The sequence below is a fragment of the Mytilus californianus genome, unplaced genomic scaffold (assembly GCF_021869535.1).
Source record: "Mytilus californianus isolate M0D057914Y unplaced genomic scaffold, xbMytCali1.0.p SCAF_1, whole genome shotgun sequence".
NCBI lineage: Eukaryota > Metazoa > Mollusca > Bivalvia > Mytilida > Mytilidae > Mytilus > Mytilus californianus.
Window position 1 is genome coordinate 49,414,897 of NW_026262581.1, and position 21,216 is coordinate 49,436,112.

Genomic DNA, 21,216 nt, shown 5'->3' on the forward strand with positions numbered 1-21,216 from the left:
TTATAGGACCTACTCCTTTAATATATGTGCATGACAATTCAAAGATATTAGTTTTGCCACAAACAGAAAGTTAAACATTAAACGATCATAAAATGTGTCTGGCATAGTCAGATGAAAATTGGTGCTATATATTAGAAGCAATAGACTGTAGTTACTGAGAAAAATGATAGAAAAATGTCATGCATGACAATTTAAAGATATAAATTTTCAGCAAAGAGAAAAAGGAACATTGAAGGAACTGAAAACTGGTTGCATAGTATGGCATAACAAGTAAAGATTGGTGCCATATATCAGAAGTAAGACATATTGTAGTTGTAGAGAACAGACAGAAACATGGACAGAATGACAAACAAACTAGTGTACCCTTCTCTCTTGGAGCAGGGGTATAAAGGATATAAACCAGAACCTATATTCAATGCTGTATATACTTTACTTTTATATTCAATCATAATAAACTTAAGTTTGATAAAAAAAATATTATTCACAAAGCATAACTAAAGAAATTGAGGGAATGAAGTGTTTTTCCCCATATTAATATCTAGAATATACACAAATACACTATGATAAAATTTATATGGTATTCCAAAAGGTCTGCATACTATTTTGGATGTGTTGCAATCCCTCTTGAGGAAAAAAATCATCATTTATTAACAACAGATGAGTTTGTATCAACAATATTCCAAAAATTTTAATATCAACTCAGAGTTCTGCAAGAATAAAATACAACATTGTGACTTTGCACAATGATTGTTAGGAATATCAAGTCAACTTAGAGGGAAAGAGACTTATATTATATTTGATGGTCGGGGGTTAGCGCGAACGCAGTCCCCCACACTAAAAAATTGCGTACCCGAGATGCCCACATTTGGGGCATTCGCAAGCTTCAGCCTATCCGAAGTGCAATGGAAAGGCCTCGACCTGGGGAGACCGCCTTTTTGATCACGGTGCTCCCTGTACCAGGTAAGTATGCTTCAATGTAAAAATTTTAATCTTATGAATAATCAAATTATTTTATCACACAAGGTGACAGATGAAAATTGAAAAACTGCAATGATAATTTAGTTACTCACAAATCAAAATATATAGAATTATATATGCATTTATTATAAAATTTTTGAAATAATGGATTGATTGTATTTTTTAAAAAACTCATTGTTAATGTTGTAATATTGATTTTAGCAGGAAAATGTAAAAGATTAGTAACGACAACTCCACAGGTAATGTGGTAAATATCACGTATGGTTTAGTTTAGTGGTATGTTTATCTGTTTATCTCATGTATTGTTTAGCCATTGGGGATATTTTGATAAATTATTTGTCATAAAAAATAATTAATAACTGTTACATTGAAAAGAGATAACACAGAAAGATATACAAAAAAACTGAAATTTTTATTAGATTTCCTAATACAGTGATAAGTATTCTTCACTTATAATTTATTGCTATATATTTCACACAAAACTAACTTTTTTCAAAAAAATATTGAGGGGTCATTTCTGGTTGGAATTTTTAGTTAACTAGACACCACTAGAAGTAAAATTGTCACTGGCTTATTTGTTTATTTGGTTATGTTTTTATCTTGCGATGCATTATGAATTTCTGAAGATATTAACACACTTAGTATCATTTTTTTCTCAAGAAATTCGCTATATAATTCAACCAAATAAAGTTGTAAAAAAAAAATGATTAAAGTTCATATCAGGTGAAAAAAAAAAAAAAAAAAAACCAAATGAAAGAAAAAAATTGAGACAATTCAGCTTTTTTAACACCTGGTTTATTAAGTTCTAACCATATTAAAATGCCTGCAAAATGATTTTTCAAAAAAATATGTTTTTATATATAAGATATACCAAAAACATGAAGAATACTTATGACCATGAACTGATATGTTTCAAACATAAATAAAGTACACAATTTCAAACCTTCGTACCTGATAATATATACATATATTTATCATGTTAATATGTAAATACCCTGCATTTTACAACAAATAATTATTTTTTTTCAAAACTAGAGGCTCTAAAGAGCCTGTGTCGCTCACCTTGCTATATGTGCATATTAAACAAAGGACAAAAATGGATTCATGACAAAATTGTGTTTTGGTGATGGTGATGTGTTTGTAGATCTTACTTTACTGAACATTCTTGCTGCTTACAATTATCTCTATCTATGATGAACTTGGCCCAGTAGTTACAGTGGAAAATATTTTGTAAAAATTTACAAAAATTTACAAAATTTATGAAAAAATTGTAATAAAATTGACTATAAAGGGCAATAACTCCTTAAGGGGTCAATTGACAATTTTGGTCATGTTGACTTATTTGTAGATCTTACTTTGCTGTACATTATTGCTGGTCACAGTTTATCTCTATCTATAATAATATTCAAGATAATAACCAAAAGCTGCAAAATTTTCTGAAAATTACCAATTCAGGGGCAGCAACCCAACAACGTGTTGCCTGATTGGTCTGAAAATTTCAGGGTAGATAGATCTTGACCTGATAATCAGTTTTACCCTATGTCAGATTTACTCTAAATGCTTTGGTTTCAGAGATATAAGCCAAAATCTACATTTTACCCCTATCTTCTATTTTCAGCCATGTCGGCCATCTTGGTTCGCGGGCGGGGTCATCGGACATATTTTTTAAACTATATACCCTAATGATGATTGTGTAAAAGTTTGGTTAAATTTGTCTTAGTAGTTTCAGAGGAGAAGATTTTTGTAAAAGATTACAAAAATTTACGAAAAATGGTTAAAAATTGACTATAAAGGGCAATTACTCCTTAAGGGGTCAACTGACCATTTTGGTCAAGTTGACTTAATTGCAGATCTTACTTTGCTGAACATTATTGCTGTTTATTACATTGGTAGCAATGAATTACATTGATTTCCCAGTCAAATAAAAACCGATAATTTCACATGTGAAATAAACGTGGTTATTTCACTCTCTGACGTCATACAACAATAGGCGTTGTCAAGACGTCGATAACATCGGATCAAAACAAATTGTGAATGCGTAGAAAAAAGATATAGTTCCTTACATTTTCTACATTAATTTCATTAAAAAAAGCCATTTGCCAATGTAATAAAAAGAATAACTAATCAAAGAATTCAAATATCGAAAAATATTCAACTCGTGACCGAACAACACTGATAATTAACTCATGCGCTACGCGCATTCGTGAATTAATGTGTTGTTCGGTCACTCGTTGAATATTTTTCTCTATTTGAATTCTTCGATTAGTTATTCTATAATTACAGTTTATCTCTATCTATAATAATATTCAAGATAATAACCAAAAAAGACAAAATTTCATTAAAATTACCAATTCAGGGGCAGCAACCAAACAACGATTTGCCTGATTGGTCTGATAATACACAGACAGATAGATCTTGACCTGATTAACAAATTTACCCCATGTCAGATTTGCTCTAAATGCTTTGGTTTCAGAGATATGAGCCAAAAACTGCATTTTGCCCTATGTACTATTTTTTAGCCATGTCGGCCATCTTGGTTCGCGGGTTGGGTCATCGGACACATTTTTAAAACTATATACCCTAATGATGATTGTGGACAAGTTTGGTTAAATTTGTCTTAGTAGTTTCAGAGGAGAAGATTTTTGTAAAAGATTACAAAAATTTACGAAAAATGGTTAAAAATTGATTATAAAGGGCAATAACTCCTTAAGGGGTCAATTGACCATTTTGGTCAAGTGGACTTAATTGTAGATCTTACTCTGCTGAACATTATTGCTGTTTACAGTTTATCTCTATCTATAATAATATTCAAGATAATAACCAAAAACGGCAAAATTTCCTTAAAATTACCAATTCAGGGGCAGCAACCCAACAACGGGTTGTCAGATTCATCTGAAAATTTCAGGCCAGATAGATCTTGACCTGATAAACAATTTTACCCTTTGTCAGATTTGCTCTAAATGCTTTGGTTTCAGAGATATAAGGCAAAATCTACATTTTACCCCTATGTTCTATTTTTAGCCATGGCGGCCATCTTGGTTGGTTGACGGGATCACTGGACACATTTTTTAAACTAGATACCCCAATGATGATTGTGACCAAGTTTGGTTAAATTTGACCCAGTAGTTTCAGTGGAGAAGATTTTTGTAAAAGTTTACGGACGACAGACGACGGACGCAGGACGACGGACGACGGACGCAAAGTGATGAGAAAAGCTCACTTGACCTTTCAGGTCAGGTGAGCTAAAAAGTACATATAAATTTTCTAATAAACCTGTGTGTTAAAACATGCAAGTAAACCAATAAATTTTTTTTCTTGATGAATAATTTAAGTAGTACAACAGTATGTGCTTGCATCAAAAACAACACCATCTGGTGTGAACAAACAAACAAATAATGCTACTCATTGCCACTTTTTTGTTTCTGATATTTCAATTAAATATATAGACCACATTCATCAAGAATTGGTTAAATGTATGTTACCCATTTAAAATGGGAGAGTTTACTTTGGTTAAGTTGTCTGGTGAAGTTGTGCTATAAGTCAATTTCATTTGAAATTATCATTCCAAAAAAAATAATTCGTAATTTAATAGTTATATCAATGGGATAGCATCCAAGTTCTCCATAAAATCAGAAACCAGACATATTCCCATCTAATTTCAATAATAAATTGAGAGGGTCTTTTTTTTCACTTTTAAGGTATTTCAACATTTAATTTAGATAGTTTTTTAATGTATTACATCTATATTAATTATCTTAGATGCTAAGACAAATACATAATTATATTCATTGAAAATTACACCCAATAGGATTGATTTGATTTTGATTTTTGGTGTTTTAAAGCCACTTTTAAGCACCTCTTTTGGGCTATTTCGTGGCGGTCAGTTTTTATTGGTGGAGGAAACCGGAGTGCCCAGAGAAAACCACGACCTTCGATAGGAAAACTGACAATCCTAGTCAATTAAGATTGGAGTCGAGTGCACCTGCACGAGCGGGGTTCGAACTCACAACCTCAGTGTTGACTGGCTAGTGATTACAGTAGTAAATACTTAGACCACTCGGCTACCGAGGCCACTCCCAATAAGATTGATAATTTCATACTCATTGAAAATTTTGTTTTTTTTAAATGAACTAACAAGATGTACTGTGAGCTCATTAAGTATACCCCAACCCTCATCCTTTAGTTGATTCTTTTTGGCAGTAACTACACAAAGGAGTATGTTTGGAACGGGCCCTAATTGAGGGTGTGGATGGTGGTTTACAGAGTAGAGAATCATTAGCAAAAAATATAAAGAATAGAGAAATATGGTCTTAAAAAATAAAGAATAGAGAATAATGAGGTGCTAAAATTAAAAGAATAGAGAATAATGGGCAAAAAGTATAAAGAATCAAGAAATATGACTTAAAATTAAAGAATACAGAAACAATGGACCCCCCATCCAGACCCTCATAATTGGCCTTAAATATTAAAGTCCATTGTTTGAAGATAGAAGGAGTTTCAAGTTGATGAAAAGATATGTACAAAAGTGAAATTGAAATATTTTTTAGCAGGTTTTCTTATCATGTGTTAATATTACAGCACAATGTCAAAATTAGAGATTTTGATGAAAGGAGTAACTTCGGTACGGGCCATATTTGGTCCTGAATATTAAGTCCATAGTTTGAAGATAAAAAACAAAATTTGACAAATCGTTGTGAATTCTATTGAATTTAGGCCTCTGAAACATAGAGCGTAGGCTTAGACAAACTAAATCTTAAGATCAGATATGTAAAGTGCGATAAAAAAACAGGTTAATTTAAATGATCTTTGTTGTCCACACATGAACTCTATGTTTCCAGTCCAAAATATCAATGGAAATTTACCAGTTTTCTTAAATTTTCATAGAAAATCAAAATGTGTGCTAAATGTTATGTACTGAAAATAATGCAAATATGTAAATTTTCAAAAACAAGGCATATTTCCATCCTAGTCATTGTTCTATAAACAAGGATTCAATGTAATATTAGTCAATAAATCCTAATTTGAAAGTTTGGTAAGAAATAGGGGCCATTTAAAGGCCTTATAGGACCTACTCCTTTAATATATGTGCATGACAATTCAAAGATATTAGTTTTGCCACAAACAGAAAGATAAACATCAAACGATCATAAAATGTGTCTGGCATAGTCAGATGAAAATTGGTGCTATATATTAGAAGCAATAGATTGTAGTTACTGAGAAAAATGATAGAAAAATGTCATGCATGACAATTTAAAGATATAAATTTTCAGCAAAGAGAAAGAGGAACATTGAAGGAACTGAAAACTGGTTGCATAGTATGGCATAACAAGTAAAGATTGGTGCCATATATCAGAAGTAAGATATATTGTAGTTGTAGAGAACAGACAGAAACATGGACAGAATGACAAACAAACTAGTGTACCCTTCTCTCTTGGAGCAGGGGTATAAAGGATATAAACCAGAACCTATATTCAATGCTGGACATACTTTACTTTTATATTCAATCATAATAAACTTAAGTTTGATAAAAAAATATTATTCACAAAGCATAACTAAAGAAATTGAGGGAATGAAGTGTTTTCCCCATATTAATATCTTGAATATACACAAATACACTATGATAAAATTTATATGGTATTCCAAAAGGTCTGCATACTATTTTGGATGTGTTGCAATCCCTCTTGAGGAAAAAAATCATCATTTATTAACAACAGATGAGTTTGTATCAACAATATTCCAAAAATTTTAATATCAAATCTGAGTTCTGCAAGAATAAAATACAACATTGTGACTTTGCACAATGATTGTTAGGAATATCAAGTCAACTTAGAGGGAAAGAGACTTATATTATATTTGATGGTCGGGGGTTAGCGCGAACGCAGTCCCCCACACTAAAAAATTGCGTACCCGAGATGCCCACATTTGGGGCATTCGCAAGCTTCAGCCTATCCGAAGTGCAATGGAAAGGCCTCGACCTGGGGAGACCGCCTTTTTGATCACGGTGCTCCCTGTACCAGGTAAGTATGCTTCAATGTAAAAATTTTAATCTTATGAATAATCAAATTATTTTATCACACAAGGTGACAGATGAAAATTGAAAAACTGCAATGATAATTTAGTTACTCACAAATCAAAATATATAGAATTATATATGCATTTATTATAAAATTTTTGAAATAATGGATTGATTGTATTTTTTAAAAAACTCATTGTTAATGTTGTAATATTGATTTTAGCAGGAAAATGTAAAAGATAGTAACGACAACTCCACAGGTAAATTGTGTCATTTATCATACGTAATGGCTTAACATTATGGGGGATGTTTTGATAAATGACTTGATAAAAAGTTGTAAGTGCTATGTGGAATAAAGATATTATATGCTAAATATTGAACATTTGTTTTTTTATTTTATAATTTTATTGACTGTTTAATTACTTTTAAAAAGAATTTTCCCTAAAATAAACAGATTTATACAACTATTTTTTATTCTTTTTAAGACGGGTTTCAGTGATATTGATCAAGCCAAATTGTGAAATATCAATACAACTCTCAGAGATACAACTACACTATATAACTAGAAAACTGACATGTCAGCATGGGCCCTGCTTACACATTTTTGTGTATGTATAAATAATACTAATGCAAAAAAAAAAAAAAAAAATGGGGTATGTGTCCATGGGACACAGAAGATGCCCCCGCTTGCATATCATATAAAGTCATAAAGGGACATAACTGACGAACTGTAAAAGTGATGGTACCCCAATTTGTACTTGATCTGAGTTTTGGTGTCATAAGTATTGTGTATAAGTTTCATAACATTTGGTGGAGGCTAACTTAAGTTAGAGAACGGAAAAGAAAAATTCAGCAATTTTTCCATTTGTAAAGGGCCATAACTCTAGAATGGTTAAAGTGACACCACCAAAATTCAAACTTGATCTGTATTTTGTGGTAATAAGTAATATGTATAAGTTTCATAACATTTGGTTGAGGCAAACTAAAGTTAGAGGATAGAAACGAAAAAATTCAGCAATTTTTCCATTTGTAAAGGGGCATAACTCTAGAACGGTTAAAGTGACGCCTCCAAAATTCAAACTTGATCTGTATTTTGTGGTAATAAGCATTGTGTTCAAGTTTCATTTTATTTGGTTGAGGCAAACTAAAGTTAGAGAACGGAGACCAACTTTAGGACGTATGTACGGACGGACAAGGGTAAAACTTAATGCTCCCTCTGCTACGGCTCGGGTATAAAAATCATGTTCCGGGAGTATCAATTTTCATAAATTTTGACAAGAGGAATTAATTAGGATGTGGTCTCAATATAATGTTTCCTTAAACTTTATTTACTATGTATTTGGCTGTCATTTCAAAAATAGTGGCAGACCATAACTAGATATCATTGAGATGGGAGCCATCTCTGTTGGCCCCGCTGTGAATAATGTGTGGTAAAAAATTTGTATCTTTATCATTGGACATGGTGTTGTCAACTGAAACCAAAGTTTTTGACCTTGACCTTTGACATAGGAAGTTGTACATAAATTATGACACACCCTCTGGTGTTGGTTTATATACATGTCAAGTATAAATTTTGAAATTAAAACAGTTCTCAAGATATAGAGGGGACACGATCTTTACCACAGGACATGGGGTTGTCAACTTAAACCAAAGTCATTGACCTTGACCTTTGACCTAGGAAGTTGAACATACATTATGACACACTCTCTTGTGTTGGTTAATACACATGTCAAGTATAAACTTTGAAATCATAACGGTTCTCTAGATATAGAGCGGACACAATTTGTTATGGACTGACAGACTGATCACTATAGGGCGTCCCCCATTCGACGGGGCCCTAATAATTTTTGACATCTGGAAATCAATTTGGAATTTGAACTATAAGTATAGATTTTCATTGAAATCATATCAAAAACAGATGCGTCTCAGAATTTCTATGAAGACTTAGTGTTTACCAGTTTTGTGGAAGGGAATGCATATTAACAAACCTATGTTATTTTTCATTGAAATCATAAAACAAAAACATGTTTAAAAATTTCTCAAAAAGTAAGTTTTTAAATATTTTTTTAAAATTTTTGCAACCTTGAATCAATTTGGAAGAGCTAATTATATTTATATGTATTTTTTTGGGGTAGAAATCCAAACACAAAAAAGATGTTCTAGAAAATTACGATTCATCTATAAATAGAAAAAGATTTTTTTTTCCACATTTGAACTTATTGCAAAAGACCAGGAATTATAGAATCATATTTTCCTATCATCTTAATTTTTATTGAAATAGTAACAAAATAAATATTTCTCATAATTGCTAATTTTTAAAAATAACTATGTTGTAAGGACCAATATCATTTCGAAATTTTCACAAAAAACAATGTTTGCCATCGGGAATAATTTTGGATCAGCATATTAAATAAATATAGTTTTTTGTTAATGAAAAGTAAGAACAAAAAGAAGTTTCTCAAAATTTGTGAGTTTTTAACAAGCACATTTTTTAGTTTATACATCAAATTTCCCCGATAATTATCATAAAAATTTATTTGGAATAGCATGTTTTGTTGTTGAAATTCTAGCACAAAAAGATGTTTCTCAATATTTCTGATTATTTTATTATCAAAATATTGGGATTTTTATCATAATTCATAATTGGCAAAATTTCACAAAAATCTAAGGAAAGTATTTACACTGTGCATAAAATTATGAAAACTGATTAAGTCAATCTTTACTCATCCTATATGACATAGAAGAGTTGATGGAGGGACAAAAAGACAGATAGACAGACATAATGATTACTATAGTGCACATGCCAAATGGGCCCTAATTAACTTGAGAAGGATTCTATAACTATTTTGATATTTGTTTAGTGCTCTTTTAAAAAGTACAAATGAATTTTTATCATAAATAACTCCATATTCTGTATCAATAAAATTCTCCAAATCTTAATAGCAATACAGTTGTGAAAAAAAAGCATTTATAACTCTGCAAAAAAGGTAAATTTGATCAATATAAACCAGAGATCAAGTTAAAATCTTATTAAAATAAAGAGGTTATTATAATTCTATTTGATTATTCTGAAATTCCTCACACTAAAACATTGCATATCTGAGATGCCAACATTTGAATATGGTATTCAAGAAGGAATGCAGGATATTTTGGATGTGTTACAATCCATCTTAAAGTAAAAATATTTATTACAGGTAATTTGTATCATCAATATTCCAAAAAATTCAAGAGCAAATCTGCTCTACATGAATAAGATTATTAAGAATTTGCACAATAAAAGGATTTAGAGTTATTATAGAAGCTATTGGGCAAAGTTCTTTACTGATATTTGATTATTTCGGGGGTTAGCGCGAACGCAGTCCCCCACACTAAAAAATTGCGTACCCGAGATGCCCACATTTGGGGCATTCGCAAGCTTCAGCCTATCCGAAGTGCAATGGAAAGGCCTCGACCTGGGGAGACCGCCTTTTTGATCACGGTGCTCCCTGTACCAGGTAAGTATGCTTCAATGTAAAAATTTTAATCTTATGAATAATCAAATTATTTTATCACACAAGGTGTCAGATGAAAATTAAAAAACTGCAATGATAATTTAGTAACTCACAAATCAAAATATATGTAATTATATATGCATTCAATATAAAATTTAAGATATAATGGTTTATTTATCTTTTTTTAAAAATCATTGTTTCTGTTGTTATATTGATTTTAGCAGGAAAATGTAAAAGATTAGTAACGACAACTCCACAGGTAAATTAGTGTAGTTTATCATATGTGTTTCATAAATGACATGTCATTAAAGTTAAAACTGTTAAACATTTAATAAAAGATATGGAGTACACAATATCAAACATCTGACAATTTTACGTTTTTTTTTAATCAAATAAACTTCCTTGCAAATTATATATAAGTGTAACCTTTGATAATGGCTTCATACATTGTACAATAAATACAGAATTTGCAAAATCTGTAAATTACCAAATTTTTATCTTATTTACAGCTGTTTCCCTAAAATTTACTTCAAAAATAGATTTAAAGCTTAACAATTTACAAATATTTACAGATATAAAACAGCTGATTGTAAATCCTATTTTTTACAACAAAGATTAAATTTAAATTTAATACCATTTTTATTTGCTGCAAATGATTCAGGACCAATGATTTGTCCTTTAAATAACTGCTCAGCTTTATGTAGAATGGAATTCTTCTGGAGTGCTCCTGTCAAACTTGGAGGCTTTGGATACCTAAAATGTATACACAATATGAATGGGATTTGGTAAAAGTAGAAATAGTTGGAAACATGATCCAGAAATGTGAATTATAATAAAAACTGAAAAAAAAAAACAAGTAGTTAATATAAATTGCCTGTGATATTGTGCAAAGTAAGCCCCTACTTGTAACAAAATTAGACTTTGATGAAAATGCTAACAGTGGGTATAAAAACTAGAGGCTCTCAAGGGCCTGTGTCGCTCACCTGTATTTACTGATGCTTTGGAAATCATGTAAAATAAGGTAAAAATTATAATTAATAGTATTAGATATTAAATATTATAATGATATCTAAGATAATAACAAAAAACTGCAAAATTTCTGTAAAATTACTAACTCAGGGGCAGCAACCCAACAACGGGTTGTCAGATTCGTCTGAAAATTTCAGGGCAGATAAATCTAAATCTGATGAACATTTTTGCAACCTGTCAGATAAGCTCTAAATGCTTTTGTTTCAGAGATATAAACCAAAAACTGCATTTTACCCCTATGTTCTATTTTTAACCATGTCAGCCATGATGGTTGAAAGGCGGGGTCATCGGACAAATTTTTTCAGCTAGATACCCTAATAATGATTATGGCCAAGTATGGTTAAATTTGTCTCAGTAGTTTCAGAGAAGAAGATTTTTGTAAAAGATTACAAAAATTTACGAAAAATTGTTAAAAATTGACTATAAAGGGCAATAACTCCTAAAGGGGTAGACTGACAATTTTGTCATGACGATGTATTTGTAGATCTTACTTTGCTGAACATTATTGCTGTTAACAGTTTATCTCTATCTATAATAATATTCAAGATAATAACCAAAAACTGCAAAATTTCCTTAAAATTACCAATTCAGGGGCAGCAACCCAACAACGGTTGTAAGATTTGTCTGAAAATTTCAGGGCAGATAGATCTTGACCTGATTAACAGTTTTACCCTGTCAGATTTGCTGTAAATGCTTTGGTTTTAGAGTTATAAGCCAAAATCTACATTTTTACCCTATGTTCTATTTTTAGCCATGGTGGCCATCTTGGTTGGTTGGCGGGATGGCCGGACACATTTTTTAAACTAGATACCCTAATAATGATTGTGGCCAAGTTTGGTCAAATTTGGCCCAGTAGTTTCAGAGGAGAAGATTTTTGTAAAAGTTTACGGACAACGGACGACAGACGCCAAGTGATGAGAAAAGCTCACTTGGCCCTTTGGGACAGGTGAGCTTAAAATCAGAATAAAGTCAAACAGGAAAATAAAGATCTGAAAATACTTTACACCATTCAATTCATCATACTAAAAATATATACCAGACCAAATATCAAATATTCCTAAAAACAAAAGCTGAGAAATATTCCATGATCAAAAGGCATCATAAATATTCAAAGTACTGTTAGACAGGAAGTGACTGAACAGCAGATCTGAAAATCATTTACACAGTGCATTATGCTCATCATTATAAAGTTTTAGACCAAATATCAAATCTTTACTAAATACTTAAGCTGAGTATATGCAGTGAGTTTCGGACAGACACACAGACAAGGTGATGACTAGAAAACCATCAATTCTGTGAATGAATTTTCTATCATTCTCCAAAATACTGGAGTCTCTATACTTTAATAGTTTTCAAGATAATAGGCAAACAGATTTTAATTTATTAAAAATTGTGATTTAGGGGCAATTACAGATGTTGATTGACAATTTCAATCATTTCACTTATTAGAAGAATAAAGTTGTGTTGCTGATCATTTTTGCTGTTAAAAGTTTCAGTCTCTCTATTCTATTAGTTTTCAAGATATTAGATAAAACACCAATATTGCTAAAAAATCATCATTGAATTACTATTATAAGAAGTGGACTAACAATTTCAGTCATTAATCTTATTTGTAGGTCATATTTTGATGTTTAAAGTTTCTCTCTATCTACTATATACTAACTTTAGTTCACCCATTGCTTATATTATCCAAGAAAGAGACCAAACCATGAAAACTTAACACTGACCAATGAACCATCAAAAATTTAATATTGACCAATGAACCATAAAGATGAGGTCATGGGCAGATGAACATGCCAGACAAACATGTAAACATCCCAATCATTCTGTGCAACAAATATAGTTGACCTATTGCTTGTTGTATCTGAGAAACAGACATAACCAGGAAGACTTAACATTGACCAATGAACTATGAAAATGAGGTCAAGGTCAGATGAACCTTGCCAGACAGACATGTACACCTTACAATCATTACATACTCCACATAAAGTTGACTTATTGCTTATAGTAAACTTAAAATAATAAAAAATCCATGAAAATGAGGTCAAGGTCAGATTAACCAAGCCAGACAGACATGTACACCTTACAATCATTACATACTCCACATAAAGTTGACTTATTGCTTATAATATACAAGAAATAGACCAAACCATGGAAACTTAATATTGACCAATGAACCATGAAAATAAGGTCAAGGTCAGATGAACCCTGTCAGACAGATATGTACAATCATTCCATACATCAAGTATAGCTGACCTTATTGCTTACAGTATCTGAGAAACAGACTTAACCAGGAATACTTAATATTGACCAATGTCAATGAACCATAAAAATGAGGTCAAGTTAAGATGAACTCTGCCAGACAGACATGTTAACCTTACAATCATTCCATACACCAAATATAGTTGACCTATTGCTTATAGTATCTTAGAAAAGGACCTTAGTGTTGAAACTTAACATTGACCAATGAATCATGAAGATGAGGCAAAGGGCAGATGATACCTACCAGACAGACATGTTCAACTTACAATTATTGCATATGTTGTGTACAAGTTATCATTTTGTACAAATTATAATTTGTACAAAAAAAATGTACAAATTATAATTTGTATTTTGACTAATTTGTACAAAAAGTGCCTGTACAAATTACAATTTGTACAAAATTCCACTAAATTTCACTTATAACTTGTACAATAATTTATAGTATGGATTTTGTTATAAAAAAGCATTGATATACACTATAGAATTTTTATTCAATGACCACATAATAAACTTTATTTACAAAATACAAAAATACCCAGATGGAGACAGGAAATGTAATTGATACGTGCATGCCAGTTAATTCTGTTAGTACAATAGAAATTGGCCCCATGGACAATTCTGATAGAATAATATAAAAATTGGCCTCAGTGACAATTCTGATAGTATAATAGAAATTGGCCCCGGTGACAATTCTGAAAGAATAATAAAAATTGGTCCCAGTGACAATTCTGATAGTATAATAGAAGTTGGCCCCAGTCACAATTAGGATGACACTGTCGTTGAAACACCAATCAAATGTGATAGGAACCGTGCGATGTCTGGCCAACAGATCCAAGCCGAATATCTTACCATGAAAACGAAACAGAAATTATCAGAACTTGCTGTTGGGGATAATGTCATTATACCAATTCCTCAGTATGATCTTTCTCCAACAGATCCTCAAAATATCTTATGTGTAATTATTGAATCTGGAGAATTTGGGTACCGCATTGGAACAGCTGTAGGAATTTTAACAGGATATTTGTCGAGAAATCAAATTGAAGCTGTTAAAGACACATCTGTATTCGCAGCAACGGTTTCTGAGCTTAAACTTTCGCTACGTGAAGCAGTTAAAAATCTTCCAAAAACTGGTGGCCAGGGTTTTCTTTCATGTAAATGCAAAGGGGGGAGCAGAACTTCTAAACGTATATGTAAAAAGCAAAAGATGTTGTGCAATTCCTGATGCCATAATTCACTCACATGCTCAAACAAATGATACAGGACTATTTTTGTATTTTGTAAATAAGGTTTATTGAGTGGTCATTGAATAAAAATTCTATAGTGAATACACCAAATATAGTTGACCTTCTGCTTACAGTATCTGAGAAACGGACCTACATGTATTCATGCAACTTTAACCTTGATCACTAATCCATGAAATGAGGTAAGGGTCAGGTGAACCCTGACTGAGGGACATGTAATCTTTGCAAGGAACCAATATACCAAATATAGTTATCCTATTACTCATAATAAGTGAGAAATTCTCATAACAAAAAAACAAAAACTTTTTATTGAATCAGTCTCTGAATTATGAAAATGAGGTCAAGGATAACAGATATATGACAGATGGAATCTTGGTAACATATGGCATCTGTATGAATCCTCAAGGTCATCTTCCCTTTGAAATACAAAGCATAATACCAATAGTTTACGTTGCTGTCGCCACTGGATTGATATACCTATGTCTTGTATTCTGGGACTTAAGTATATGTGTATACTAGTTATGAAGCATTCAGATCTTCTACCACTTTAAATATAAAAGCTTTATACAAATAGTTTATGCTGCAGCAGCCGGATAATACTAAATCCCTGTCTCACATTCTGTGACTTTCGTAGCAGGTTAACAATATATACAACAGGCCAAAAATAATTTCCAATATCTAAAAAACATAGCAACAAAAAAGATGAATAAGTACAATTTCCATATATTTTCCTTGCCCAAGGTCCATAATTTGAAAACTGGACTGAATTTTTCTAATTGAATTTTGGATATTTTTGCCAATATTTATCAGACCTAGTCCCAACAACTTGCAACAAGGTATGCTTAAAATGTGTTGTTAACCTGAGTAACTTACCTGTATGCAGGAGGGTCTATTGGTGATGGCAGCATGTATAAATAAGCTGCAAACACTATTAGAACTGTCAAGATTTTCCATGATTTAGATACACTGCAAAAATAAATAAAGTGAAAATTTATGTCTTATTTTTTATCAAATTTCAGGTACCTAATTCAACAGCTACTATTTAAATAAAGAAATGTAAAGAAATAATACTAAAAATGACACATATTAATGCTTCTCTCTATACAACTATGTGTCTCATAATCCACATAGCATACCTTGTCCAGTAGTTTTTATGAGTTGAGTGAACTCATCAACAATTATTTAATTTTATTTTCTAGCCAAATACGTTCGCTTTATTCTATTAGTTATAAAGAAGCTCTTTAAAAAAAAAAAAAAAAATTTATTTACTGACTTCCTTTATTTTCCCTAAGAGCTTAAACATTTCATTAAAGATAAAACTGTTTTATTTACTTAAAAAGTCTATCATTACTCACATCTGACCAGAACTAAGCCAAAAGGATCTAAATGTCATGTTTAATTCACAATGACATTCTAGTAAAACACTAACTATGCAGACTGACCCCCAAAGTCAAGGGCTGATAAACAGTTCATTTTATTGATGAACTCTGCATGAACCTGATGTTGTAAATATCACCTCTAAAAGTGCAGATATCGTAAGATTTAAAAATCAAATAACCAATAAGAAGCCACAAGATACAGAAGGGTACATTTTATAAATGTCATAGATCAATATCTTACAAGAACTTAAAGACCTGTATTTTGTATATATATTATCTACACTTTTCGTAAAGATTCAATTCACAACTTTGTATTTTCCTTTTCTTTTTTTTTTAAAACATTTCAGGTATTTTTAAATTCATGACATTATTTCATTAAGATATTTTTTTCAAGGGTATTGTCTTTAATGCGTTTATATGTCCCATAAACAATCCCATATAAAGATTGATATTTTGACACTATCATATTGTCTAAATTAAGCCATTCTTTCCTTTTTCAAATGAAACAACATTCAAAAACCAATGTACAAGTACATTTGTACCTGGATTCAATGCTATACATACAATAAACCATGATTTCTTTACTAATCTAATCATAAAGTATTATATTGACCAACATAATACTTTCAAGATCTGATCAAATAAACTCAAGTTTTATAAATCAAATATTCATTAACAGAAATTGAGTAAACAAGATATTTTTCCAACCTTAAAATTTTAGACAAAAAAATTTACACAAGGTTACATCACCCTCCAATGGACAATCAGCATTACTGACCTTTTAAAAATGTTAAAATCACCTGTGATCAATTTCATAATTTTACGTCTTACCTGGTCCATTTTTTGATCAAGTTATTCATTTCATTTCACTATTCCCTGTAGATATTTAATTCATAATAAATTTCATCCTATCATTAATTTCATAACTTGTCAAATATCATGTAAAATGACCACTTGTGCAGTACATATACATTGTATATATTTAGTAACATAACAAAAGGAATGACCCTGAAGAATTTAGGCTGTTGACCACTGGCTACCTGTCTAGACTACATGTCCAATTTTATGTCAGTGGAACACCATTTTAATGATTATGACATTTTTGAAAATACACTTGACATATATTAAGTGAATAAGTAGGTTATAGATCATTTAAAAATAAGGCTAATTTTGGCTAATTATGAAACTAAAATAAGAGAATTAATTAGAGAGTTTGCCATTTAAAAAGACAATTAGGGAGCTACCATTTGATTTCTATTTTATGGGGGGGCTAGGATGAAATTTAAAAAAAACTAGAGGCTCTCAAGAGCCTGTGTCGCTCACCTGTATTTACTGATGCTTTGGAAATCATGTAAAATAAGGTTAAAATCATAATTATAGTATTAGATATTAGATATCATAATGATGTCTAAATTAATAACAAAAAACTGCAAAATTTTTGTAAAATTACTAACTCAGGGGCAGCAACCCAACAACAAGTCGTCGGATTCATCTGAAAATTTCAGGGCAGATAAATCTAAATCTGATGAACATTTTTGCCACCTGTTACATTTGCTCTAAATACTTTAGTTTCAGAGATATAAGCCAAAAACTGCATTTTACCCCTATGTTCTAAGTCGGCCATGATGGTTGGAAGGTGGGGCCATCGGACAAATTTTTTAAACTAGATACCCTAATAATGATTATGGCCAAGTATGGTTAAATTTGTCTCAGTAGTTTCAGAGAAGAAGATTTTTGTAAAAGATTACAAAAATTTACGAAAAATTGTTAAAAATTTACTATTAAGGGCAATAACTCCTAAAGGGGTCGACTGACAATTTTGGTCATGACAACTTATTTGTAGATCTTACTTTGCTGAACATTATTGCTGTTTACAGTTTATCTCTATCTATAATAATATTCAAGATAATAACCAATAAACTGCTTCGCTGACCGCAGCTGGATACGCCCGCAGAGGTCCAACCCTGAACAGTTTGGGCAAAAATGGACACAATATTCAAGCTTGATACAGGTCTGAATTTGGATTGTAATTAAATATTTGACATATTATAGATTTCTGAATAATTGTAGTCAAAGAACTTGAAATTGGTTATATGAATTGAAATTTTATTCAATTAAAGATTTCTTGCTGTTGTGCAATACACTATGCTGTTGCGCAATACTTAGTAAATCTGTTCAATTAATTCTCAATGTCATTTTAGAAATCAAAAGGGAGCTTACATCAATAGATATAAACAATTCACCAAAGTTTCATGAGAATTGCTGACAGTACTTTTGAGTTATTGTCCGAAAACTGGAAAATCCCCCCTTTTTTAATGAATAAAACCCTGTAACTCGGAAGCGTAAAATCTAAAATTTATAAAAATAGAAAGGGAGCTCATGTCAATAGATATAAACAATTCACCACAATTTCTTGCAAGTTGGTGAAAGCATTCTTGAGTTATTGACCGAAAACTGGAAAATCCCCCTTTTTTTAATGAATAAAACCCCATAACTCGGAAACGTAAAATGTAAAATTTATAAAATTCTAAAGGGAGCTTACATCAATAGATATAAACAATTCACCAAAGTTAAATAAGAACTGCTGAAAGTATTTTTGAGTTTTTGTCTGAAAACTGGGAAATCCCCCTTTTTTTATGAATATAATCCCTGTAACTCAGAAACGTAAAATCTAAAATTGATAAAAAATGAAAGGGAGCTCACTTTAATAGATATAAACAATTCACCAAAGTTTTATGCAAATTGGTTAAAGTGTTTTTGAGTTAATGTCCAACATGTTGACGACGGACGGACAGACGGACAGCCGGACGGACGGACAGACGGACAGAAGGACACTGGTATACCATAATACGTCCCGTAAACGGGCGTATAAAAACTGCAAAATGTCCTTAAAATTACCAATTCAGGGGCAGCAACCCAACAACAGGTTGTCAGATTTGTCTGAAAATTTCAGGGCAGATAGACCTTGACCTGATAATCATTTTTAACGATGTCAGATTTACTCTAAATGCTTTGGTTTCAGAGATATAAGCCAAAATCTACATTTTACCCCTATGTTCTATTTTTAGCCATAGCGGCCATCTTGGTTGGTTGGCGGGGTCATCGAACACATTTTTTAAACTAAATACCCTAATGATGATTGTGGCCAAGTTTGGTTAAATTTGGCCCAGTGGTTTCAGAGAAGAATTTTGTAAAAAGCTAACGACGACGACAACAACGAGGATGCCGACGACGGACAACGGACGCCAAGTGATGAGAAAAGCTCACTTGGCCCTTCGGACCAGGTGAGCTAAAAACTGCAAAATTTTTGTAAAATTACTAACTCAGGGGCAGCAACCCAACAACGGGTTGTCGGATTCGTCTGAAAATTTCAGGGCAGATAAATCTAAATCTGATGAACATTTTTGCCACCTGTCAGATTTGCTCTAAATGCTTTAGTTTCAAAGATATAAACCAAAAACTGCATTTTACCCCTATGTTCTATTTTTAACCAAGTCGGCCATGATGGTTGGAAGGTGGGGTCATCGGACAAATTTTTTAAACTAGATACCCTAATAATGATTATGGCCAAGTATGGTTAAATTTGTCTCAGTAGTTTCAGAGAAGATGATTTTTGTAAGAGATTACAAAAATTTACAAAAAATTGTTAAAAATTGACTATTAAGGGCAATAACTCCTAAAGGGGTCGACTGACAATTTTGGTCATGACAACTTATTTGTAGATCTTACTTTGCAGAACATTATTGCTGTTTACAGTTTATCTCTATCTATAATAATATTCAAGATAATAACCAAAAACTGCAAAATTTCCTTAAAAATAACAATTCAGGGGCAGCAACCCAACAACAGGTTGTCAGATTTGTCTGAAAATTTAAAACCAGATAGATCTTGACCTGATAATCAGTTTTACCCTATGTCAGATTTACTCTAAATGCTTTGGTTTCAGAGATATAAGCCAAAATCTACATTTTACCCCTATGTTCTATTTTTAGCCATGGTGGCCATCTTGGTTGGTTGGCGGGGTCATCGGACACATTTGTTAAACTAGATACTTGAATGATGATTGTGTTTAAGTTTGGGTGCATTTGGCCCAGTAGTTTCAGAGGAGAAGATTTTTGTAAAAGTTTACGGACGACAGACGCAGGACGACGGACGCAAAGTGATGAGAAAAGCTCACTTGACCTTTCAGGTCAGGTGAGCTAATAATAATCAAGATAATAACCAAAAACTGCAAAATTTCCTTAAAATTACCAATTCAGGAGCAGCAACCCAACAACAGATTGTCAGATTTGTCTAAAAATTTCAGGGCAGATAGATCTTGACCTGATAATCAGTTTTACCCTATTGTCAGATTTACTCTAAATGCTTTGGTTTCAGAGATATAAGCCAAAATCTACATTTTACCCCTATGTTCTATTTTTAGCCATGGCGGCCATCTTGGTTGGTTGGCGGGGTCATCGGACACATTTTTTAAACTACATACCCTAATGATGATTGTGGCCAAGTTTGGTTAAATTTGGCCCAGTGGTTTCAGAGGAGAAGATTTTTGTAAAAAGCTAACGACGACGACGACGGACGAGGGACGCCAAGTGATGAGAAAAGCTAACTTGGCCCTTTGGGCCAGGTGAGCTAAAAAAGTCAGGATAAACTAATAAAAAAAAATGCAGGACCAAATAGAGTGAAAAATAAAAAGGCAGGACAGAGATTACAATTAAAAAAAAATGCAGGACAAAATATTTTTCATCCTAGCCCCACCCCCCTCCCAATAAATATCAAATGGAAGCTCCCTTATTCCTTCATTGAATTCAAAGTCTGTGAGAAAT

At 31.9% G+C, this 21,216-nt stretch overlaps 1 protein-coding gene, 1 long non-coding RNA gene and 3 other non-coding genes across 5 annotated transcripts in view; 1 reads left to right on the forward strand and 4 right to left on the reverse strand.

The window, feature by feature from the left end:
- Positions 1–17,359, reverse strand: part of LOC127720299 (adipocyte plasma membrane-associated protein-like) — a 40,687-nt gene extending 23,328 nt beyond the window's left edge. Inside the window, exons 1-3 of the mRNA XM_052226841.1 lie at positions 17,225–17,359; positions 15,888–15,980; positions 11,117–11,235 (exon numbers count right to left, since the gene is read on the reverse strand). Of these exons, the coding sequence (XP_052082801.1) occupies positions 11,117–11,235; positions 15,888–15,980; positions 17,225–17,253 (241 nt within the window). The 5' untranslated portion in view covers positions 17,254–17,359. The remainder of the gene's footprint in view (positions 1–11,116; positions 11,236–15,887; positions 15,981–17,224) is intronic.
- Positions 805–968, reverse strand: LOC127716706 (U1 spliceosomal RNA). Its single transcript, XR_007989089.1, has one exon. It is a non-coding gene; the product is annotated as a U1 spliceosomal RNA (small nuclear RNA).
- Positions 6,840–7,003, reverse strand: LOC127716710 (U1 spliceosomal RNA). The gene has a single exon (XR_007989096.1). It is a non-coding gene; the product is annotated as a U1 spliceosomal RNA (small nuclear RNA).
- On the reverse strand, positions 10,330–10,493 carry LOC127716718 (U1 spliceosomal RNA). Its single transcript, XR_007989098.1, has one exon. It is a non-coding gene; the product is annotated as a U1 spliceosomal RNA (small nuclear RNA).
- A 1,910-nt stretch (positions 17,360–19,269) lies between the features above and the next one.
- LOC127720522 (uncharacterized) lies at positions 19,270–20,732 on the forward strand. The gene is made up of 2 exons (XR_007990831.1): positions 19,270–19,319; positions 20,673–20,732. It is a non-coding gene; the product is annotated as an uncharacterized LOC127720522 (long non-coding RNA).
- The last annotated feature ends 484 nt before the right edge of the window (positions 20,733–21,216 follow it).